The sequence below is a fragment of the Leucoraja erinacea genome, chromosome 25 (assembly GCF_028641065.1).
Source record: "Leucoraja erinacea ecotype New England chromosome 25, Leri_hhj_1, whole genome shotgun sequence".
Lineage (NCBI taxonomy): Eukaryota > Metazoa > Chordata > Chondrichthyes > Rajiformes > Rajidae > Leucoraja > Leucoraja erinaceus.
Window position 1 is genome coordinate 24,042,150 of NC_073401.1, and position 24,309 is coordinate 24,066,458.

Here is a 24,309-nt window from a genome sequence, read left to right on the forward strand (position 1 = left end):
ATTCTATTGAATGCAATGTGGTAAATTTATGAACATTTTCTTTAAGAACCTTTGGTAATATCATCAGTTGTTTTTCATATTTAAGAGAACTGCCATAAATGATCCCCGGGCATCAGCAACATCTATTGTGCTGACTTGGTGTCTCAAACTGAAATGTTATTTCAAATTTCCCCTGGTGATTGCTGTCATTGGTGGAATAATCAAACTATAAACTCCAGCTCGGGGAATGATCTCTCAAATGTTTATGAAGTATACACTGGGTCAGTACTCAATGTGTGTATATGTTGAGTTCTAGGGTACTGTTTGGCTATGTGACCCTAGCTTTGTCAAACCTAGTGTGTGACCCTAGCTTTGTCGAGACAGTCAATGCATACAAGATTTGAGTCAGATCAGGCATCAAAATACTTATGTTTCTCTGGCTTTGCATTAATCTTGTTAGTTTGGGTTTTACTTTGGTACCCAAGCAGACCACTGTTCCAGATTCTGTATGCTTATGCTCTCTCAGTTTGAGTCAGAGTTAACCCAGACCCAGGAATGTAAAGCCATTCTGGCAACCAGCAGAATAAAGCATATACAATTAAATTGTGAAGCTTCAAATGTCCCCACATTACTGAGTTCCATCATTATGCTTGAATGTACTCTTCATGATGAGAGTGTTACTGATGATCGAGATGGGATTCGTGCAAGTTCCCAAGTGGCTGTTGCCTCCAACGTTAGCAACCACCATGGAAATTTGAAATAGTATTTCAGTTCTGACTGTCAGTACAACATAGGATAGTATTCTTTCCATCGGAATAATAATTTAATCCATTAGTCACATAACTCCTGGATCCCTAAATTTAACAAACCTGCTAAGCCTCATAACTGCGTAACCATCTGCATTTATATGAATATTACATTCTTCGAGGAGGAAAATTCCTTGGAGAGCCAGCCAATCACCATATATTTATATATGGATGCTGGCTGGAATTCATTTGATGCCATCCTGGAGGAAACCAACATATATTTGCGGGAAGTCAACATGTAAATGGGAAGAGTGCAGAAAGTAGGTCTCAACTCTGGCACCCAAATTCCAGACCTAGTCTGACGTAGATCAGTGAATAACTTCCTCAGGAAATGGCTCAAATATATATATATTTTTTTTAATTTTATTTTTTTTAGAAGTACAATAAGTTACAGTAATACACACCACATATATCTTATATATATATATATGGCTCAAATATTAACATTGCTTTATATTGTTCTGTTTAGTTAGGAATCTCGCTGGTCGCACTAATCATCATATTTGTTAGTTTTAAGGCCACCAGGGTTCAGAAGAACATTAATTTTGAGCTAAAAAATGGATAGATTCTACTTATCAGGATCTGACTGAAATCTATTACAACTTTGTTTGGTTTTCTTATGTTAAACGTTCTCCATGAATGCTCATTTTAATTGTCATTTCATCCTTCACATACAAGCCATTGGAATTAGTTTTTGACAACTTTTCTCTGAAAACATCTAAAAAGTTCTGGTTATGAAATACATCAGAAACGCTTCCTTGTGGCTTTGGCCCAGCTTTAAGACAAATTGTGTGAGGTAGAGCTATTGTAAAGGTTTGTAGCTCAGTAAAGTGTGCACAATTTCCATTCATGTTATCCCTTTGCCTTTGCATGAAAACCTGGGTTAAATAGTTAATAAGGAGCAAACCTTTTATATAACACTGTTTTTCAACATCAAGCTGTTGGTACATCCTACTGAGACCTATTATGGTGACAGCAGATGCCTGTTTAATAGCTGATGTGGAAATGTTGAGGTTTAGTCTGCAGCTAGATTAAAGAAAGGAGACTCCTTCACATATTTTCTGCTCAGTTTGGCTGAAAGACAATGAGATGAGCAAGTGCTGCTGCAGAACTTTAGTTCTTTGGATAATTGAAGGCACAATTGTTGTGGGGTTTGGTAGGTGGGTGTGTAATTGTGTACGATTGCGCTGATCTTGTAATGGTTTATCCGACAAATGCGAATGAATGTCTGCAGACACGAGAAGCAGCAGATGATGGAATCTTGATCAAAACACAAAGTATGCGGAGGGGAAAGGGGACACGAGGATGGTAGTTAAGTGTACGGAGGAGGGGAATGGAGCAGGAGGACTGAGAGGGGGAACAGTTTTGGGAACTGGTGGAACAATAGAAGTGCACTAGGGTGGGGTATGGGCATGGGAGAGAAAGGGGGTAGAGGATGATGTTACATGTTGCTGAAGAATTCAATGTTCATATCATTGCGTTGTAAGCTATCCTAGTGGAATATGAGATGTTGTTCCTCCAGTTTGCATATGACCAACTATGACAATGGAGGAGGCCTAAGACAAAGATTGGTGTATAAATGGCAAATGGTGCATTGATGGAAGTGAGAGATGTGGTGTAAGGACGGTTATATCTCCAACAGTTGCAGGGGAAAGGTCCTGGGTTGGGGGGGGGGGATGGTTTAGTTGGAAGGGATGCGTGAATATCTGCAATCACCTTAATAATTAGTGAAAGCCGGAGACCATGTTTATTAGTTATCCAAAGAATGCCCGTCTATCATTAGAAGTTGGGTAAAAACGATCTGTTCTGATTTTCAACATGGTAATGGATATCAGGGGCTAATCTTATCACTGTGGCTAATTAGGTTTTCTACTTGAACCAGGTCTGTTATTCCCTTGTGCCTTGAATCGACCAGCTCAGACTTGTTACAGAGTTTATCATTGTCTACACGGTGCGTTGTATCACTGAAATGTAACAGTTAAGAGTAGGAAAGGATAGAGTGTAATAAAAGGACTGGACAAGCTAGATGCAGGAAAAATTTTCCCAATGTTGGGCGAATCCAGAACCCGGGGCAACAGTCTTAGAATAAAGGGGAGGTCATTTAAGACTGAGGTGAGAAAAACATTTTCACCCAGAGAGGTGTGAATTTATGGAATTCCCTGCCACAGAGGGCAGTGGAGGCCAAGTCACTGGATGGATTTAAGAGAGAATTAGATAGAACTTTAGGGGCTAGTGGAGTCAAGGGATATGGGGAGAAGGCAGGCATGGGTTATTGATAGGGGACGATCAGCCATGATCACAATGAATGGCCGTGCTGGCTCGAAGGGCCGAATGGCCTCCTTCTGCACCTATTTTCTATGTTTCTAAAGTCTGCTTGAAACCTGCTAGTCATCTCAGCTGGTGAGGTGGGTAGATGAACAGTATTTAGCAGTTACTGTTTATCTGAGGAAATGTGAACTTTAGGGCCTGTCTCACTGACGTGACTTTTCAACGACTGTCTTAGACCTACAAGCTCGAAGGCACTCGCCTGAAAAACCTCGAGCTGGATCGACCGTCAGCGATGAAACCGCGAGCCGGATTGACCATCTGCACACACCCACACACCATACACCACACACACAAAGCAAAGCGGGGGAGCGCTGTCTGAAATTCACACCCGCGATGAATAGGAAGGAAAAAGATGGCTGGCACAGTTACGGTAAGTCCTTTAGAGAGTGTGGGGGTGGGGGGGGGGGGGGGAGAAGGAGTGGAGACACTTTTAAGAAGCCAGACAATGTTTCATAAGTTTAGCGGGCATTTAACATTAGCGTCCGGTTTACTTACCTTTTTTTTCTCAACGAGCTTTACCTTCAACTACCCTCGATTGCCCTGGATTACTTCAGAAAGCATGCCGACCTACTATAACCTACCTCGTCTAAACCTACAAGTAAAAAAATATTGATTTTTTTTCCATAGCGAACTCTTTTACTCGCGGGCATTTTTCAGCATATTGAAAACAAAGGTGCGACCTAGCTGAGGCCTCGAGTATGCGGGGACTACTCTCGAGCATCAAGGAGAATTACAAAGTCCTCCTAAGACCTCGTGTCGACCATGCTGCGAGTATGAGTCAAGGGCAAACTCTTCTAAACTCGCAAATTAGGTCGCCGCAGTGGGACAGGCCCTTTTGGTTCCAGCCAAACTTAATTTTCTGGAGCTAGGTAATTAGGACATGAGTCCTTTTGAACTGTATGGATGCACTCCATGCCAAGCAAATGCGAACCACATAAACAGATTGCAAAGTAATTTGATTTAGTGGCTTGGATAGCAGGATTCCGTACAATGTCAGATGTTGCCTGATTTCATCTTCCTAGCACCCTAACTTATATATCAACATTTACATTTGGTTACAGTTACATTTTTCTTCCTAGATTTCTTGACTGTCTGAATATAATGGCTAGAGGTTTGACTCTGTGGTGGTATTTATTTCAGCATGACTTGTTTAAAATTTGACTTTTGTGGAGCACAACACGGTAACAAACAGGTCATCAGAAAGCTAGTGCGCGGGTTTGTAAGTTAATTGGACTCTGTAAATTGCCCCTCTATCGGGAGTGGGTAAGTGCAATAACATTGAATTAATGTGAATGGGTGATTGATGGTCAGCACGGACTAGATGGGCCAAAGGGGCCCGTTTCCATGCTCTATTTCTAAACTAAGCCAGACTACCTCTTCCTGGTGTCTTTAGAATATAATAGAATGCCTTTTATTGTCATTTAAACAGACAAGGTTTGAACAAAATTTCATTCCTACAGTCTTGACATGCTTATGTAGTGCAATTTCTGCATAAAGATGTCAATGACCTCTCCGATTCTATCCAATGTTCCATTTGGATCATTGCAGAGGAAATTAATCAGTTTTATTTTGGGCATTGTACTGCTCCAGGAGGGACTCCAGTAATATAAAGATAACAATTTAGGCTCAACCCCTGGCCAACCCCCAACTCACTGATCTCGCTGACCCAGTATAATTCCCTTCACTTCCTTATACTGACCTAGTATAATTCCTTCCTCCACCGTACCTCCCATGTTTTGCTGATTGAGGCCCAGATGTCCAACACCACCTACACAACTCACGTTGGAACCCTGATGTGGAAACAACGCCTACCGAATCATAGTTGCTCGCCCAACATGATCTTTTGACCATAACCCGCCCCTTGGACCGAGTTAAGATACCCCTTCACTCCTCGATCCCCAACTATCAAATCTACAACTCCCCACAGAGTATTTATCAAACCCTCTAAGTTGCCTCCAGGTACCGAGCAGGCCTCAGACTGGTGGTATGTTTTTTTTCCCTCTTCCCCTGACACTGACCTCTCTGGACTTGCCTGAGAACTGAATGCCATATTTTCCTTTACACACAAAGGAAAATATTTGTAATTCAGTGACAGTCAAGCCCCAGGCACAATGTTTGTGAGTATTTAGGCACTAAAGGACAAAAGATAAGTATGGGACTTTTGAATAAATTGTTAATTTCTTAGCCTATTTATACACATTTTAATTATTTTATTAATTATACATATTGTGGATTTCATTCTTGCTTGCAAAATATAATTTGAAATGTGGATCATTGGTGATTTTTTTTCATGGAGCTATTGAAGATAATGACTGATGAGAGCTTAGATTAGACTGATTGGAGATCGAGTGCAGATGTACACATTTTTGAATTGATTGAAGGATAGAAAGATACAGCATGGCAACCGGCCCTTCGGCTCACTGAATCTACACCTACTATCGATCACCCATTGGTTCTACATTATCCCACTTCCCTACACACCAGGGTCACAGGGGAAATGTACAAAATCCACACAGACAACACCTGAGGTCAGGATTGAACCCAGGTCACCAGCACCTGTGAGGCAGCTGTTCTACCAGATGCGCAACGGTTCTGCTCATTTTGAATAAACAAAGCAACCACCATTCCTCCTATTTTATCCCTTATTGTCTAATTTGTCCTTGCTTTCGCAAAGTTCATAAGCTGTTCATGATGCATGGTTTCCATCACTTGATGCACTGATAACAGTCAGTGATAACATGAAAATGAAGAGACAAGTTGGTAGATTGAAATTATTCAATTTTGCGTAGGCAGATGTCATTCAAAATGTCTGCTATCAGATCACTGTTGATGGTGTGTATGGGAGTTTAATTTTGAAGGAGCATTACTAAATATATTAAGTTGTCTCAAAGTATTCAGAATGTGTATCCATCTCTGACTGTAAAGTAGCAGTAATGTGGATGGGTTTCCCAGTTGTCTAATGCTCTGCTTTATCTCTTCAGAGCCTGAAGCGTAGCCTTGAGCAGGCACGTGTAGAAGTATCTCAGGAGGATGACAAAGCACTCCAACTGCTGCAGGAAATTCAGGAGCAGAGTCAGAGAATGCAGGAAATCAAAGAACAGGTAACTGGTGTATATAAATGGGATTGAAGGAAGTTATATTAGAGCACTTTGATTCAGTAAGGTGTTCTCTCGGTCCTATTAAATATGATGGAATTTTAAGCATTGATAAGACTGTAATCTTCAGCAATCCTGGAGGTATGAGTGCAAACAATTTTATTTTGGTATTCAGACTTGCACTTTATCAGCACGGTTTCACTGCTGTCTTATTTTTAGTCGAGCATGATGGTATCAATAAATAATTGCTTGTTGCCATTCTTGAATTCTTGTGCTTACTCTCTTATTTTTCAACAATTGAAATGACAATTTGTCTGAAAGCTTTCCCATTTCACAAAGAGTTTGCATTTGGGTAAAAATGGAAAAAGGCAGTCTAAAGCACTAAAGGCAGTCATTTGCTTCAGTAGCTGACATTCTACCCAGCTTTTTTTTTGGATTATTGCTATCTGACTTGTACGTGTATGTGCAAATTACAACAGCTTTCCTCTGCAAAATCCACCCGTTTTGAAAAGGATATAGAAGTGTTACAAGATCTTGGTTATTTGAGCATTCCCTTCCTCCATTCTTATTACCCTGTGAAATATTTATGCTACTTCAAATCCTGATTTTTAATTAATCCATTATTGGCAACTCCCAACGCTGAGTTCCGGAATACCTTCCCTAATCTATCCATGCCTGTATATATCAATTATTTTAAGGCATTCCCTATAAGCCCTGTAGCTTTTTTACCAGCAGATTCATCAACTTAAATTACTTCTTGCGTGTCTCACAAATTTGACAACTTGCGTGTTTTGGGCCTCGGGTCATCTTGTTACATTATTTCATGAATGTACACCTTCATCATTGTTTGTAGCAGTATTATAAAGTTCATCTCATGACTGACAGAAATTGCACAATGTAAATATACCTCTATTAGAAGAGGTCAATAAAATGTTAGATTAGGTTTATTATTGTCACATGTACCAAGGTAGAGTGAAAAGCTTTGCATGATATCCAACAGTTCAAACTCAAGTTTTTTTTAACCTTTTTCTATGGTATGGAAACTTATTATCTATATTATGTAAAGCACTTTGGTGTCAATGCGAGTTGACTTAAAACGTGCTATATAAATAAAACTTACTTACTTACTTACTAAGTGTCATAGATAGAGCAAATGGGAAGATATAGAGTGCAGAATATAGTTCCCAGCATTGTTGTGCACTAAATGTTCTCAATGGGATAGAGGTGAATTGAATAGTACCCTAGCTTACGGAATGACTGTTCAGATGCCTGATAACGGAGGGGAAGAAATTGTACCTGGCGGTGTGCGCTTTTAATTTCTGTACCTTCTGTCAGATCGGAGTAGGGAAAAGGAATGACCAAGTCCTTGATTATGTTGGCTGCTTTTCTGAGGCAGTGTGGATAACAGTCAATGGTAGGAAACCTGGTCTGCGATGGACTAGGCTACATCTACAACTCTGCAATTTTTTGCTGATTCCTTGGTCCAGGAGTTTGGAGATGAGATTGAATGGGATTATGGCTTTGAAGGCAGATTTTTGTTTAGGTGTTCTAGAGATGGGTTTAGGGCCAGGGAGATCTGTTGACCTCCACCATCACCAGTCTCTCGAAACACTTCATGATGGTGGAGGTCAGAGTCACTGGATGGTTGCCATTAAGTTACATCAAGTTCAAGTTTACATTTATTGTCACATGCACCAATTGGTACAGTGAAATTTGGGTTACCATACAGCCATACGAATAATAAAAGAACACAACACACGATAGAATTTAACATAAACATCCCCACACAGCGGAATCAACGTTTCCCACTGCGAGGGAAGGCAACACAGTTCAGTCATCCTCCTCTTTGTTCACCCGTGGTCTGGGTCTCCCGAGCCCTCTGCAGTTGCCGCTATGGCGGCCCGACGTTTTAGGCCCTCTCGCCGGGATGATCGGAACTCTGACGTCGGAACGGAAGTGACTGAGAAATGGTTTTCCCCCTTACCCTCCCCACCTCCCCCGCATACAAAGACTAAGAAACCTCCAAAACATACTTTTTAAACAGACTAAGAATAACAAAAAGATGAAAAAACAGACAGACTGTAGGCAGAGGCTGCCATCATACGGCGCCCCTGTTGGATCATTACCTTACTTTTCTTCAGCACTGGAATGATAGGAGCCTTTGTGAAGTAGGTAGGGACCTCCGAATGTAGTAGTGAGAGGTTAAAGATATCCGAATGCCTCTGCCAGCTGATCCGCACGGATCCTGAAGACGCGGCAAGAGACTCAATCCAGACCAGTTGTTTTCCATGGACCCGCTCTCAGGAAGGCTGATCTTGCGTCTGCCTCCGTAACCGTTAGTACAGGTGGTCTGGAGACTGGCGGGCAGATGGCACTCCACCAACAACCTTCTGTACAAAGTGGGCATATAACCCATTGAGTTCATCAGGGAGGGACCCATTTTTGCCAGCAATTCTGCCTACCTTCACCTTGTAGACTGTTATAGCGTGCAAGACTTGCCACAATCTACGGGTATCCGCGTCATTGCCTCAAGACTCCGTCTCAGCTTGGAATTCCCTCTTGGCATTCTTAATGGCTCTGAGAAGGTCGGAGATAGATTTCTTGTGCCATTCGGGATCGTTTGACTTGAATGCGGAAAACGTCGACTTCACCTGGGAGTGGAACGTGGTTCATCCATGGCTTCCAGTTGGGTAATACACGTATCGTTGTCTTTGGTGCATAATCCTCTACACAATTGGTGATAAAGTCTGTGACTGCAGTGGCATGTTCATCTAGGATAGGCGCAGATTGCTTGAATATAGACCAGTCCACTGACTCAAAGCAGTCGCGAGGGATGTCATCTGTTTCTTTGGACCAGCACTACACGATTTTCTGTACCGGATGCTCCTTCTTCAGTTTCTGATTGTAAGCAAGGAGTAGAAGGACAGCAGGTGATCAGTTGACAGATGAACATTGACTTCTCCAATTTCAGGTAGTCCTTGCTTTCTTCCTTCTTCTCCTCCCCTTCCCAGCTCTCCTACAGCCCACTGTCTCCGCCTCTTCCTATCTTCTTCCCCCCCCCCCCTCCCCCCCACCCCCACATCAGTCTGAAGAAGGGTCTCGACCCAAAACGTCACATATTCCTTCGCTCCATAGATGCTGCCTCACTCGCTGAGTTTCTCCAGCATTTTTGTCTACCTTCGATTTTTCTAGCATCTGCAGTTCTTTCTTAAACATTTTTGTCTCCCAACCATTGAAGGGATTTATCAGAGCCGCTGCCTCAAAAAGGCAGCCAACATCATCAGGGACCCACACCATCCTGGCCACACACTCATTTCACTACTGCCATCAGGAAGAAGGTACAGGAGCCTGAAAACTGTAACGTCCAGGTTCAGGAACAGCTTCTTCCTCACAGCCATCAGGCTACTAACACAACAACCTCATATAAGCTCATATATTTAAATATATATGTATTGTGTATGTGTGTGTGTATGTATACACACTGGACTTTTCTTTTCTCTCTCGTTTATCATATCATATACTATGTTTACATATTCTGTGGTGCTGCAGCAAATAAGAATTTCATTGTTCTATATGGGACATATGACAATAAAACACTCTTGAACCAAATTATGTCATGAAGTTGGACTGATTGGAGAATAGTGAAATGGAAAAATCGCAGTTCTTTTAAAATTGCAGTAAAAATTAAAAGCACACAAAGGAAAGAGATTGAGGAACTGAAGTCACCAAGCACACCCTTGTAAGCAGAGAGATTTGGAATTATAATCCTTTGGTTATAAATTATAATGGTAGTTAAGGCCTTTTCCAATTACTCTAGTCATTTTCTCTATCGTGTTACCTCCCAGAGTTTGCATAATTTGTTTTTCTTTATATCTCCCACCCCCAATCTCTTGGTTATAGAATGCTTATTTATTTTATGTACCTTTTGTTTTTTGTCAACTTCACAACTGAGTGGTTAATTGTGGAATAATGATCACGTAGCTCTTGATATGAGCTTGGAGGTTCTCATTTGCAGGAACAGCAAGTAAAGAAGAAGGAAAAGGGAACAGGGTGCAAAAGTAGGGGAGGTTTAGAACTGCACAGGTTTGGTGAGACTACACTCAAGTTCTGAGTACATTTGTCATTTTTTAGGGAACCTTGTGGCACTGCAGGTAAGTCGCACTCGAATGATTCGTGGGGTTAAAGTGTTTCGATAATGAGGAAAGATTGTTTAAATTAGGCCTGCAATAGCCTGGAACTTAGGAGAGTGAGTTGCGATCTTACTGAAGCACATGAGACTCCAAAGTGGCTTCACAGGATTAATGATGTAAGAATGTGTCTCTTGGTGGACAAGTCTGGAGGTAGGACACATCTTCTAATTTTGGATGAAAATGAGGAGACGTTTTTGCTTTTCAAAGATTGTGAATCTTTGGAAATCTCTATTCTAAAGAGCAATGAATATTATGTCATTCAGGATATTGACAGGTGAGAGAGATTTTTTTGACGACCCAGAATCTAGGGTTATGGGATTAGATGGAGAAATGGAAATGAGACTAATAGTTAGAGCAATTATATGAATATAAGGAATGATGGAGCAAGATTGAGGGTGTATAAATATGAGCAACTGCTTGTATTTCTTGAGCTCTGATTATCATTCTGAATCTGGTCAATATATTTTAAATATTTGGGCAGAAAAGGTATATTGTGTTTGCTGGGCAATACTGTTTCCAGGTTAAACTGAAAACAAAGATGTGGTATCATTTTATTAGTCATGGCAGATAATTTGTGCAGTTTTGCAGGGGTTTAATTATATTTTCAAGTAGCGGTTACTATAGTAACATACTTGTGAACCAGTAGCCATGGCAACATCAAAGTTGGCACTTGAACCTCCGATATAAATGATTGTAAAATTGTGTTATAAAACAATATCTTAAAAATATTCAGCGTTTCATTGATTAACTATTTTTAACATTTGCAAGTTAGCCTGAGCTTCTGAATGATTTGGGAACTTGAATTTTGATGGTCCAACTAGAATACAAGTGGAAAGCCCGGTGAAGAATTAAAAGCATACTCGGGATCTGACAGTAATAGGAACATTAAAAAAGATTTTTGTTTATTTAACTATAGCACAATATGTTTATAGTGAGTACAAGAACGTCCCTTCCCTTTCCTCGCACAAACTCTGCATTAAATCCTTTGGTTGCTTTGTAACCAGGATATCCGGTGCATCAAAATTTAATTATTTTTATTTGTGTTCCCGATTCTCGTGCAATGCACTTAACATGCTTTCTATTTTTTTTGCATCTTCTATCTGCAATATTTCTGGTGACCCATCTCTGTTTATCTCCATGTCAAGTAGGTTTAACAGTTAAGCATATTGTACAATATATCCAGCTGATTCTGTTAATGACAGGATTATGCTATTTTCAGGTGAAACTTTGTTTTGCAAGACAATGATTATAGTTGGTGGATGGAATGTATTCTCTGGGAGTGGCTTATATCCTTCCTGTGGAACAATAAGCTTTCTGCATTGGCTTAACAATTAACTGCCTATCTTTTTTTTTTAAAGGTAGTAAGTTCTTCTGGTAACACATTTCCTGGATTTCTGGTTACAATCCAACAACAGCAGCTTGTATTTTTATAATAACTTTAATGACAAAAATTAACTTTAATGAAAATAAAGCTTGCATAACTGTATTCGAAAAGTAGATCTTAGAGGATTATCTATACTGGTAATAGGGTCATACAGCATGGAAACAGGCCCTTCTGGCCAACCTGCCCACATCGACCAACATGTCCCATGTACACTAGTCGCATTAACCTGCATTTGGCCCAGATCCCTCTGATCCTGTCCAGTCCACATTACTATATAATTGCTTCTTAAATGTTGCGAGAATCCTTGCCTCAACTACCTCCTCCAGCATCTCGTTCCATAGACCCACCACCCTTTGCGTGAAAAAGTTACCCCTCCTATAAATTTCTGTGTAAAAAATATTCGGGGAGATGCAGACAAATTGAGTAATTTAGCAAAGGAATTTTAGGTGCCCAGCTGAAGGTATGGTCTGCAATTATGAGATGTATTGAAGTGGTTGGATATGTGGTCAGAATCATGCAATGGAGAGATGAATGAGATGGTATTAGACCTGAAAGAGTTTAGTGATGGGGAAGATCAAACGCTCCAGTGGGTGGAATCTCATAAATCTACAGCGTATGATGGATGACTAGGATGGTATGATATAGTTTACAGCCAGTATAAATTTAGCTGAGCTGAAGTTAATGCACACATATAATCTTTCCAATGTTTCAATACTTGCATCCTCTTGTCCAGACACAATTCTGTTTTGTTTTGGGTTTTTTTTGAGAATCTGGTACAATTTATCTTTGTTCATATAGATTGTGTTCTTGCAGTTCTTTTAGACGGTTCTTTGCCCTATAGATTATACACTATAGGGGCGGCATGGTGGCGCAGCAGTAGAGTTGCTGCCTTACAGTGCCAGAGATTTGGGTTCGATCCTGACTAAGAGTACTTCTCTGTACGGAGTTTGTACATTCTCACCGTGACATGCGTGGGTTTCCTCCGAAAACTTCAGTTTCCTCCCGCACTCCAAAGACGTACAGGTTTGTAGGTTAATTGGCTTGCTATAAACTGTAAAATTGTCCCTCTTGTGCGTAGGGTAGTATTAATGTGCGGGGATCGCTGGTCGGCGCAGACTCAGTGGGCTGAAGGGCCTGTTTCCGCACTGTATTTCCAAACCTAAAATTTCTGTGGAGATTGGAGAGGCGTAGTGGAGAAGAATAGTGGTAGTTAGGAGATAATTGAAAATAGTATCCCACTGTGGTGTTTATAGGGAATGATTAGCAGCTATGACTTTATGTGCAATCATACTTCAAAGGTATCTGGCAAACCTCTTGACCTGATACCAAATATGATGTCAATGAAGACTCCTATTAGAAATGAAACACCATTATTGCCTGTCTGAGAGGATAATACAGTTGAGCCATTCATCTCTCTACCACAAATTTTGTGCTGTATTTGAGCTGTATTTTCTAAGTACAAGGACAATTGATGGAAGACTCTTTTCTATTCTGCTTCTAAATATTTCAACGGCTGAGTGACTTGCTTAAGACTGAATATCATTTTGAGATTCTATTCTTAAACATGGTTCATCCATGAATGAGCTGATTGTTTAAGCACCCTGGTTCACAAAGGGAAATACAAGAACTTGAAAAATGACTGCTGCTAGTTTACATATCTGCATCCTTGCACAAAATATTATCAGGAAAGCGTGGTTATTTCTGATTGGGGTATGTGCTTACAAGATTAAAATAATTTCCATGATTGTTAAAAATACATCTTTGGCTTGAGGGTCCCAAAAGGTTTCTGCTCAGGTAATTGGTCAAGACAATGAGCTATTCCTAAAACAACTTAGTAACAATTTAAAAATAATCTGTTTTGTATTCTGATATTTCTCTAAACGAGGAGTAATTGTCTGTGGGATTTGAATGCTTAGGTGATAAATTGATCAAAATTGGCGCCAGGAAGAGGCAACATTTTGCATGCCGCATGCAGGTAAACGCCTGTACACTTGAGCTTTGACTTTTTTAAGTTTTAACTCTGCAGGCAGAGTTACAGCCGTAAGGAACAGGCTTTTAAGCCATTTAAATACACTTGCAAACTTCTAATCATCCGGCAGACACGACCCACAGAACACAAGCTCAGCACCTGGCACTGTGGGGGAGGCCTCCATTTTGTCCATGTGAAGGAGCAAAATTAAGCTATTCGGCCCATCAAGTCTACTCTGCCATTCAATCACGGCTGATCTATCTCTCCCTCCTCATCCCATTCTTCTGTCTTCACCCCATAACCCCTGACACCTGTACTAATCAAGAATCTATCTCTGCCTTAACACGATCGCTGGAGAGGACTTGGGATAAGAATGAGGTGTTGGTGTATGCAAACTCCCGCCCATCCCACATGGTCGCTGAAGAACAAGAACGAAGACCTAGGAGCAAGACTGCTCTATCAGACGGACATGAGAGATTGCTGTGTATTCCTGTTTCACAGATACACGTCTCGCCCCCAACTTTCCGGGCATTGTGTTCCAGCCTGAGGGGTTTTCCATCTGCTGCACGGATCAGGGGGTGGTGTCTTCGTGCAATGCCACATCACTTCCACATGAGGTCAATGCCCCTTATGAATGCTTTTAAAAGAGTGAATAAAAACAACACCAACATGAGCCACCACAGTTCCTGATACCACCCTTCTCAGTCTCTGAAGCCAACATCATGAGTAGCCTTCAAGAGAGTGACGGCACACAAAGCATTGAGCCCAAATGGCGCACCTGGCCAAGTGCGGACGATCCGTGGAAACCAACAGGCTGGAATATTCCTGGATATCTTTGACCACACACTCTGCAGCCTTAGCTTCCCAACTGCATCAAAAGGGCATCTATTGTACCGGTGCCCAAGAAGAGCAAGGTGACATGCTTCAATGATGGCTGTATGGTAGAGCTTACATCCACCATAATGAAGTACTTTGAGAGATTGGATATATCGTGAATCAACTCTTCAGAAACTTTCTTTGAAGTTTAAGAAGATTCAGCATGTCACTGAATACTCTAACAAACCACTGCAGATGCACTTCAGAAAGTGCTGTCTGGTTACATCATGCCCTGACATGCAAATTCTAATGCACAGGAACACCGAGGGAGTGGTGGTCTCAGCCCAGTCCGTCACAAGCACAGCCCACCCCACTATCAAAGGCATCTACATCAGATGCCACCTCAAAAGGTGGCCTCTATTATCATCAAGGGTGCCCAACCTTCAGGCTGTGCCCCCTTTCATGTCATGAATTGTGTTTTTGCACAAATCTCTTATTTTGTACACATTTTCTTTTCCCCATCTTGTACAATTTACGCAGTGTGTTGTCTGAGTCTTTATGCCTGTGCCTGTGAAGCTTTTCAGAGCACTTGTTCCTCACCGTACTTGCACATGTGACAACAAACTCCGTACTGTTCATCTTTTTATCAAACTTTCTGTAAGTAGTAGAATAAAATGAATAAATATAATCTTGTGTAAGATTTAATTAATTTATATAACTATCTATTTATACATCTATTTATTAATCTATATACAGTTAATGTTCTGTCTCCTCTACACCCACTTTGTGATATTTGTTTCCCCCTCACTTGTAAACAGGAGTTTCAGGCTCAGATGGAGGAGATGCAAGTGACGGTGCGACAACTGGAAGAGGACCTTGCTGCAGCACGCCGCCGGGCTGATCTTTACGAGTCCGAACTGAAGGATACCCGAATTACGGCCGATGAATACAGACGGAAAGCAGCCGACTCACAGCAGAAACTACAGAAGGTTGGTTTGAACATGTGTTCCAATTGTGTGGAGGGAAGGACAGTGAAGAATAGGCAGTAAGGTGATGGAAATGAATTGTTGTGCATCAAGATGTTCTGCATGTGGTGATTTTTATACGGCTTCATAACTTCATAGGTGATAGGAGTAGAATTAGCTCCACCGTCTACTCCATCTAATCCCGTTCTCCTGCCTTCTCCCCATAACCCCTGACACCCCTACTACTCAAGAATCCGTCCATATCTGCCTTAAAAATATCCATTGACTTGGCCTCCACAGCCATCTGTGGCAATGAATTCCACTCTCTGACTAAAGAAATTCCTCCTCATCTCCATCCTAAAGGAACGTCCTTTAATTCTGAGGCTAGGACCTCTGGTCCTAGACTCTCGCACTAGTGGAAACATCCTCTCCACATTCACTCTGTCCACATCTTTTGCTATTCGGTAAGTTTCAATGAGGTTCCACCTCATCCTTCTAAACTCCAGCGAGTAGAGGCCTCGGGATTATTTTAAGGAGTAGTCACATTGGGCCTGAAGAAGGGTTTCGGCCCGAAATGTTGCCTATTTCCTTCGCTCCATGGATGCTGCTGCACCCGCTGAGTTTCTCCAGCATTTTTGTGTACCTTCGATTTTCCAGCATCTGCAGTTCCTCCTTAAACACATTGGGCCTAACTATCTTTGACTGACCAATTGAGCAGAGTTTAATAAAGCTACCAACTGAAATCTTGACCTTTTAAATTTCCTGCTTCACGATCTGACTGATATCTTGGCCATGCTCGGGTCAAATAAACATTTCCATGATGGAAATTTGAGGCTAAGCAGATCCACAGAGTTACATCTCTAAGAAATCTCTCCAAAATTCTCCTTTGGGCGTTTATTAAGGACAGTGAAGGGTGCCCATCATGTACTGCATTTTTTTTACAATTGTGACTGCTTGCCTTAGTTTTGCCGACAGTTTTTTGTTTTTTTTTCTTGATGGTCAGACATTATTTATTGATTGAATTAACATTGCTATTTGATATTTCTGGCACAGTCTCTACATATGTTAAGACTAGATTCAGCACAATGTGTCAGCAGTGTTGAAGCTAAGCCATGATCTGAACCGAGTTTTTGACATAAAATCTGATTTTCCATTCACAGACCAGAGACCAGGGAAAAGCTGAGGTTGGAGAGATATACAGCAAACTGGAAAAGGTTTTTAATTTTTCATTAACATTCCTTCACTGAATTGTAGTTTAAATTGAGGATAGGCACAAAATGCTGGAGTAAATCCGTGGGTCTGGCAGCATCTCTGGAGAAAAGGAACAGGTGACGATTTGGGTCAGTTCCCTTCGCCAGTCTGAAAGACCTTCTCTAAAATCAGAACAAAACAGGGCCGGCAACAGATGACCTCAGGAAGGATGGAGTCCATAATGGCCCGTTGTTGGCTGTGAAAGATGTGCTATTCTTTGTAGCCTAATTGGCCTCTGTAAATTGTCCCTAGTGTGTAGGAAGTGGATGTGAATGTGGGATAACATAGAACTTGTATGAATGGGTGATCGATGATCGGGGTGGGCTCGGTGGGTTGAAGAGCCTGTTGTTATGCTGTATCTCTAAACTAAACGCAGTGCAAAGGGAAAAATAAAATATAATGAATGCAGAACATTACAGTTACAGTTTCTGAGAAATTATAGATTTTTTTAAATTGCAAGGGTTTCAGTGGTTATTAGTTATTGATTTACTATTGCCATGTGTACTGAGATATAGTGAAAAGCTTTATTTGCGAGGTGTCATACACAACATAAACAGGTAGAGCCAAGAGAAAAATACTCGTGCAGAATATAACTTTATAACATTACAGTTACAGAGAAAGTGCAAATATTTAAAAAAACGGCAAGGTCAGTAATGAGCTAGGTTGGAAGATCACAACCACATCCTATGTTATTGAGAACTATTCAATAGTCTGATAATAGTGGGGAAGATGTTGTTCCTGAATCTGGTGGTATATGCTTTCAAGTTGTATCTTCTGCCTGTCAAGAGAGGGGAGAATAGGGATGACCAGATTATATTGGTCGCTCTCAGAGGCAGTGTGAAGTATTCATGGAGTCATTCATTGGTGGGTGGAGTGGGGAAGGCTTGTTTGTGTGAAGGACTCGGCCACGTGCAGAACTCTCCAATTTCTTGTGGTCTTTGGCAAAATCGTTGCCAGACCTTGTTGTGATACTTCTCGATGGGATGTGTCCACTGGTGCTTGTGCAGAAGTTGGTCCGACACATTGGAGACATGTGTGAACTCCTTTAGTCTTCTGAGAAAGTAGAGGTGTCGGAATGCTTACGTGGAGCAGAATTTCCACTTATAGTGCGGTGCTTTTGCTCTTTAGCAAGTGTTTTATTCATTGGGTTGGCATCGTATTTTTAGTTATTGTTAATGCTGCTTTTGCCAGGCTCCTGCACATCATTCTTTGTTGAACAAGAATTGATCCCCCGGCTTCATGGTAATAATGTAATGAATTAGATGTGGTTTATGAGATTACACATTGCAGAGAAATCTCTTACGATGGCCTGTTATGGTCAGGCCCCTTCTTTAGATTGCTCCCTTCCTGGTTGTGTGTTACCATCAGCATGTTAAATTCAATAGATTTAGGACAGAAAAAAGGACAAAGTCCTTTTTTCTGTCCTAAATCTATTGAATTTAACATGCTGATGGTAACACACAACTAGATAGGCAGCAATCTGAAGAAGGGCCTTGACCATAACGTCATCCATCCATTTTCTCCTGATATGCTGCTGCCTGACCTGTTAAGTTATTCCAGCACTTCAGTCTATCTTCAGTATCTGTTATTGCTTCAGTAGGTTCTGTGGTGTGGTGTGGTGTTGTGTGGTGAGTTCCAAAAGTATGGTTGTGGATAGATGCATCGGCAACAGGTAAATTAACAAGAATCAAACATGCTTATCCCTGGCATTGATGCAGCTGCTGTAAGCCTACTTTGGCGGCTATGGTCTTTGGGATTTAGCCAGGTCCTTCAGAGAGGGTGCTTCAGAACATTTCTTGGCCAATTAATTGATCGTAGGTGAAAGTCAAGCTTTGTGAAGTCAAAATAAATCTTTCTGGGGTTTAGTACTTTTACCTCTAATATATTTGGACTGAGTCATGACTGATGTGTGTGTTTCAGATGAACACAGAGCAGCAGAAAAAAATCCAGGAATTGCAGGAGAAGCTTGTTAAGGTAAGATATCCACGGTTAAATGTTAGCAATGCCCAGTGTTAGGGGAGTGGAGTTGATTTAATGATAAAACAACAGGAGTGGGATGAAAATATTTAACATGACACGAATAATTGTTTTTATTTTGGATGGTGAAAATTCTACACCTCCATTGACTGAGATAGTATGTAGGTTGGAACTTGTCAAAGGGTTATACAAGGGGTGATGCAGAGGCTGGCAGGCAAAGGGTAGAGCCACGTAAGGAGGGAGATGATGGCCAAATTGAGCCAGGTGGGGCTGATCCCCTTTGCATGCATTTGGCCCATATCCCTCTTAACATTTTGGATACTTCTCTGGCAGTTTGTACCACATACTCACTACCTCTGAGTGAGGGGAAAAAACTCAGATCCCTCTGATGTCCCTTAAAATCTTTGCCATCTTACCTTAAACCCATGCCCTCAAATATAGATTCCCGTACCCTGGGAAAAAGGTTGTGACTGTCTCTCCTATCTACCCCCTTCATAATTCTACACACTTCTGTAAGGTCAGCCTCCTTCGTGTCAGGGAATACAGCCATACAGACAAGAACCCATAGTCAGGATCGAACCCGGGTCTCCGGCGCTGTAAGGTAGCAACTCTGCCGCTGTGCTGCCCCAAATTGTGAGCAATTTTGGGCACCATATCTGAGGAAGGATGTGCTGGCTCTGGAGAGGGTGCAGAGGAGGTTTACAAGAATGATCCCAGGAATGCGTAGGATAACCTATGATGAGCGTTTTCGGCACTGAGCCAGTACTCGCTGGAGTTTAGAAGAATGAAGGGGGCCTCATTGAAACATACAGAATAGTGAAAGGCATGGATAGAGTGGATGTGGAGAGGATGTTTCCACTAGTGGGAGAGTCTCGGACTACATGTCATAGCGTCAGAATTAAAGGACATTCGTTTAGGAAGGAGATGAGAAATTTCTTTAGTCCGAGGGTGGTGAATCTGTTGAATTCTTTGCCACACAGGGCTGTGGAGGTCAAGTCAGTGGATATTTGTAAGGCAGAGATAGATTCTTGATTAGTACTAGTGTCATTTCCAAACTCTTCTTGTAACTTCAGCCCTCCAGTAACTGAAAGCACGTTATACTTGTGAGATGTGGAACACTGCCGTTGTTGGAAATCTGAAATGAAAGAGAATGCTGGAAATGCCCAAAAAGCTCAGACAGCTTTTGTGGGGAGATAAAAACTGAGTTAACGTTACAGGTTGATGACCTTTATCGGGGCTGGTCATTGCTAACAAAAAATGGAATGGTTGGTTATTTGACATTGTTGAATTCAAAGCCAAGTCCTGACACGTATGATGTGCAGAGTCAGAAGTGAGATTTTTCTCCTCAAGCTGACATTGGATGTTGTTCAACTAGTTAAAGGTTAGAGTGGGAGAGAGATGAAGAATTACAGCTCAGGCAAACAAACTTCCGTACAGACTCTGTTATTAATCCTTTACTATCACTTTGTTGGAGGATGCCAATCTAAGCTGGAAATGTAATTCTGTAAAATGTGGAGGAAGCCAGCCTTTCACCCACGTGCCAAAAGCACCAGATTCAAATGATAAAATTCAAATAAGCTGTTTGAAATTTCCATAAAGCTTCACTTCTGATTTTTTGGGTCTGAATTTATGGCTGATCCCAGCAACAAATCCCGGTTAATTATAAAAGCAAATTTCAAGAAAATGTCTCATTTCAAAGGCGGCATGATGGCGCAGCGGTAGCGGTAAACCGGGATCTCCGGTTTCCTCCCACACTCCAAAGACGTACAGGTGTGTAGGCTAATTGGCTTGGTAATAAATGTAAATTGTCCCTAGTGTGTGTAGGATAATGTTAGTGTGCTGGAATCGCTGGTTGGCACGGACTTGGTGGGCCGAAGGGCCTGTTTCCTCACTATATCTATCTCAAATTAAACTAAACCTGTGTTTGTTGCAGGCGGTGAAAGCCAGTTCTGAAGCCACAGATCTCTTGCAGAATGTTCGGCAGGCTAAAGAACGCGCGGAGCGGGACCTTGAGAAGCTACAGGGCCGCGAGAACTCCAGTGAAAGCTTCAGGAAGAAACTGGTGGAATCAGAGGTATGATGAAAATTCAGCTGGTGAACACAATTAACTATTCTTAATATTTCTTTCTCATTACACAATGCGTAACCTAGGATGACATTCCGCTTAATTGGATGTCCGAGGATAATTACAGTAAATGGTATGGCACTAAAAATGGTGATAAACGGAGAGAATTGAGGCTCGAATTCATAGTTCCCCGAAAAGTGGCAACACTGGTAGCTGTGATGGTGAAGAAGATGTATCACATGCTTGCCTCAACGTTGAGAGCAGAGAATGTAAAAGTCAGGATGTTATGTGTCACCTTTCCAAAACATTGTTTAGACCGGATTTAATGTATGTATTTCTGGTTGCCGTACTGTAGGAATGATGTGCATATGCTGGAGAAAGTGCGAAGAAAATTCACCAGAATGCTGTCTTGATAGGGGAAAGATTACATAGGCTTGGTTTGTTTACCCTGGAGTGAACAATGCTGAGAGGTGACCTGAGAGAGGTATATACAATTATTAGGTGGCATGGATAGGGTAGAAAGTCAGAATCTTTGCACTGAGAGCAGTTGACATCTGGAAATCTTTGCCGGAGACGGAGGAATTGTATAATGTCACTATGTTCAAGACGTGTTTGGACAGGGACTTAAATAGGTAAAGCATGGAAGGATATGGACCTAGTGTGGGCAAATATGCTTAATGTAGATGGATATAAAGTCCATCAGTATGAATATTATGGGTTTAAGAACCCATTTCTGCTCAATACACCTCTAATGTATCGGTGCAGAAAATCAACTTGCATACAATCCAGCGGTTCCTCCTTCACCATATTATTGCTATTTGGTTTAGTCCCACCTTAGCCAATCTATATGTGTAGATCAAGGGCACATACAGTAGCCATGGAAGTGGCGAGTCTTGCATGATTTAAAGTGTCATAGCTTAGCCAATGTTATATTTTATAAATTACCCACTTTCTTCTGTAAATTGTATACCATTAAAAATATCTGCAATCCATGCTCACTAGCTCATCCTGATCGCCATTGAGCACTTGCTTCCACAAACCAAATGCAATATTTGTACCTTCCACACACTCGCACCCTGGCCGACGCAAGCTGCATCAGACCACAGATGGACCATGCACAATTAGAACCCTTCCCACCCATTATCAGTAACACCCTCCTGCCTTTGTAAATGTCTTCCCTTCTCCAATCCCCATTTTCTTTCAACAGATCTTGAAACTGTTGCCTCCTGTGTTATTTCATAATTCTTACTATTAAAAAAAAATCTTAACAAGCAGGCTTCTGACTTGGCATAGAAAGAACTCAAGCCAAAGTCACAAATGGCCAATCAATACATCACCAAATCTGTAATCACTGCAGTCATTAATACGTTTACCACATTCTTTTCTTCCAGTGTTTTTATTATCTAAATCTATGGAATTATCATTTATCTACTCTTCTTGCACCTAATCGATTTGATGTTGGGGTGTGTTAGGAAATAGCTTCTCTTGTTATACCATGTCTTTGAAGTATCCATCATTGACTCCTTCCTCTTTCCACAGCCCCTCCCCACATGACTTTTGCCTTTATGAAAGTACCCTATACTGATCTCTCTCATTCTCTTCAGGATTATAATCACATCTGAGTTCTCCATCTAATAGTCCAGTTCCTTGTGCATCTTCACATTTATTCATCCTTTAGGGCCTGTGCTCTAGATTTCCTTTCCTAAAGCACACTAATCCACAACACCACACCACACCCCACATATTCTAAACCAGTAAGGATGACATGTTGGACATTTCTGATTGAGCAAGACCATTTTCAATGTGACAACAATATCTACATTTCAAATGTATTTTGCTGGCTACACAAAACACTTTCTTTTTTTGTAAGGTTAACAAGCAGGCTCTGGCTTTGCATAGAAATAACGCGAGCCAAAGTCCCAAATGACCTGCCAATATATCACCAAATCTTTCATCACTTAATATGTTTAGTATATTCTTTTCCTTCAGTCTAAATCTATGGAATTATATTTTATCAACTCCACTTGCACCTAATTGGTTTGATATTGGGGTATGCGTTGGAAATAGCAAGGTATTATAATGTAACCTATAAATGCAATGTGTTGCTTCTTTCAATCCTTGTATTGGGTTGTTCTTATGAAAGGAAAATTAACCGATTAAGTATCTCTATGTTAAAACTTATATCATCCATTATAATTTTTCTGTTAAGTGCAGAGTTCTTCAGAAACATCGATGGGTTTTTTTCTGTTAAAAATCTTTCTGTTGTAAGCTGGCAATCGCTATAAGTATATTTTCTATTTAAAATCATAGAGAATTTGTTAAGGCATAGCAATATAATCAAACCACTTTACATAAGTGATGTGTGGGCACTTCCTTAATGGTTTTGAGGTGTTTGAGGTAATGGTATTCATAACATTTTGAAATATCCATGTTATTGTTGTTGTCTATCATATGTATTTAAACCAGTTTTGATACGAGCCAAAAGGGCTGGCAAGTGGCCACTTATCTTGGTATATAAGGTACTAGGGTCTTAATACCCCAAATAATCATCACTCGAGAACCAGTATAAATTTCTGATGTGTTGATAATTGAAGGAACGTCGCAAGTCTCTGGAGAATCAAGTGAAGCGGCTTGAGATGGTGGAGCGCAGAGAAAACAAGCTCAAGGAGGATTTGCAAACAAAATCTCAGCAGATGCAGCAAATGGCTCAGAAAATGCTGGTACGTATAATTAGTTTATGTTGTTAGATTCTGAACAATTGTTGAAATTTTTTTTCTACCATCAGTCACAATAGCTTTACAGGGTCACCCACCTTGTCTGTCCGGGCAGCCAGATGGCTGGATCTCTTCCTCACGTGATATGGTAGTGTCACTTAGATGGCAAGACATATGACAGTGGTCTGGTAATAATTAATTCCTATATCTCAAAGGCTTGAGGGGGTGGTGGGTGGTGAGGGTGAAGTTATGCTGTTGGGGATATTTTGAGAGGATGGGTGAGTGATATTGAATTGAGGTTAAATAACTGATTTTACCACTGGTGGTTCATGTAATGCTAACTGAGCCTGGGATGCAGCTTAATGGTGTAGAATATGATGGATATGTGCCAAGTGCAAAATGTTGAATTACTATTTTATTTTTCTGCTGTGGAAACTTGGTTTCTAGAGCCAACTTGAGACATTGTCTGCCTTACAATGGAGTTAGTTCGTACTCTAAATATCAGACACATTCCTAAATGAAGAGGTGTAAATAGGAATAAATGGGGGGGAAAAATGACAAGTGTCCACCTTGAAACATATAAAAGACCTAGATCTCCTAAATGAATTTTATTGACTCCCATGTTGCAATTGCAAAAAGCAACATCCTGTTCTTTAATCTGTTTCGGGGGGTCCCATTGTGATTAAATGCAGCAATTTAATTTTGTTACCCTCTACTGAGCAGATAAAGTTGCCTCACACTGGGTTTGGTTGTTCAACTTGAAGCTATAT

At 41.0% G+C, this 24,309-nt stretch overlaps 1 protein-coding gene across 2 annotated transcripts in view; it reads left to right on the forward strand.

The window, feature by feature from the left end:
- The window catches only part of cita (citron rho-interacting serine/threonine kinase a), a 144,324-nt gene that overhangs the window by 59,630 nt on the left and 60,385 nt on the right, over positions 1 to 24,309 (forward strand). For both annotated transcript variants that reach the window (XM_055655232.1, XM_055655233.1), the window contains exons 13-18: positions 6,095 to 6,214; positions 15,386 to 15,556; positions 16,693 to 16,746; positions 18,704 to 18,757; positions 20,694 to 20,834; positions 23,420 to 23,545. In XM_055655232.1, coding sequence (XP_055511207.1) covers positions 6,095 to 6,214; positions 15,386 to 15,556; positions 16,693 to 16,746; positions 18,704 to 18,757; positions 20,694 to 20,834; positions 23,420 to 23,545 — 666 coding nt within the window. The remainder of the gene's footprint in view (positions 1 to 6,094; positions 6,215 to 15,385; positions 15,557 to 16,692; positions 16,747 to 18,703; positions 18,758 to 20,693; positions 20,835 to 23,419; positions 23,546 to 24,309) is intronic.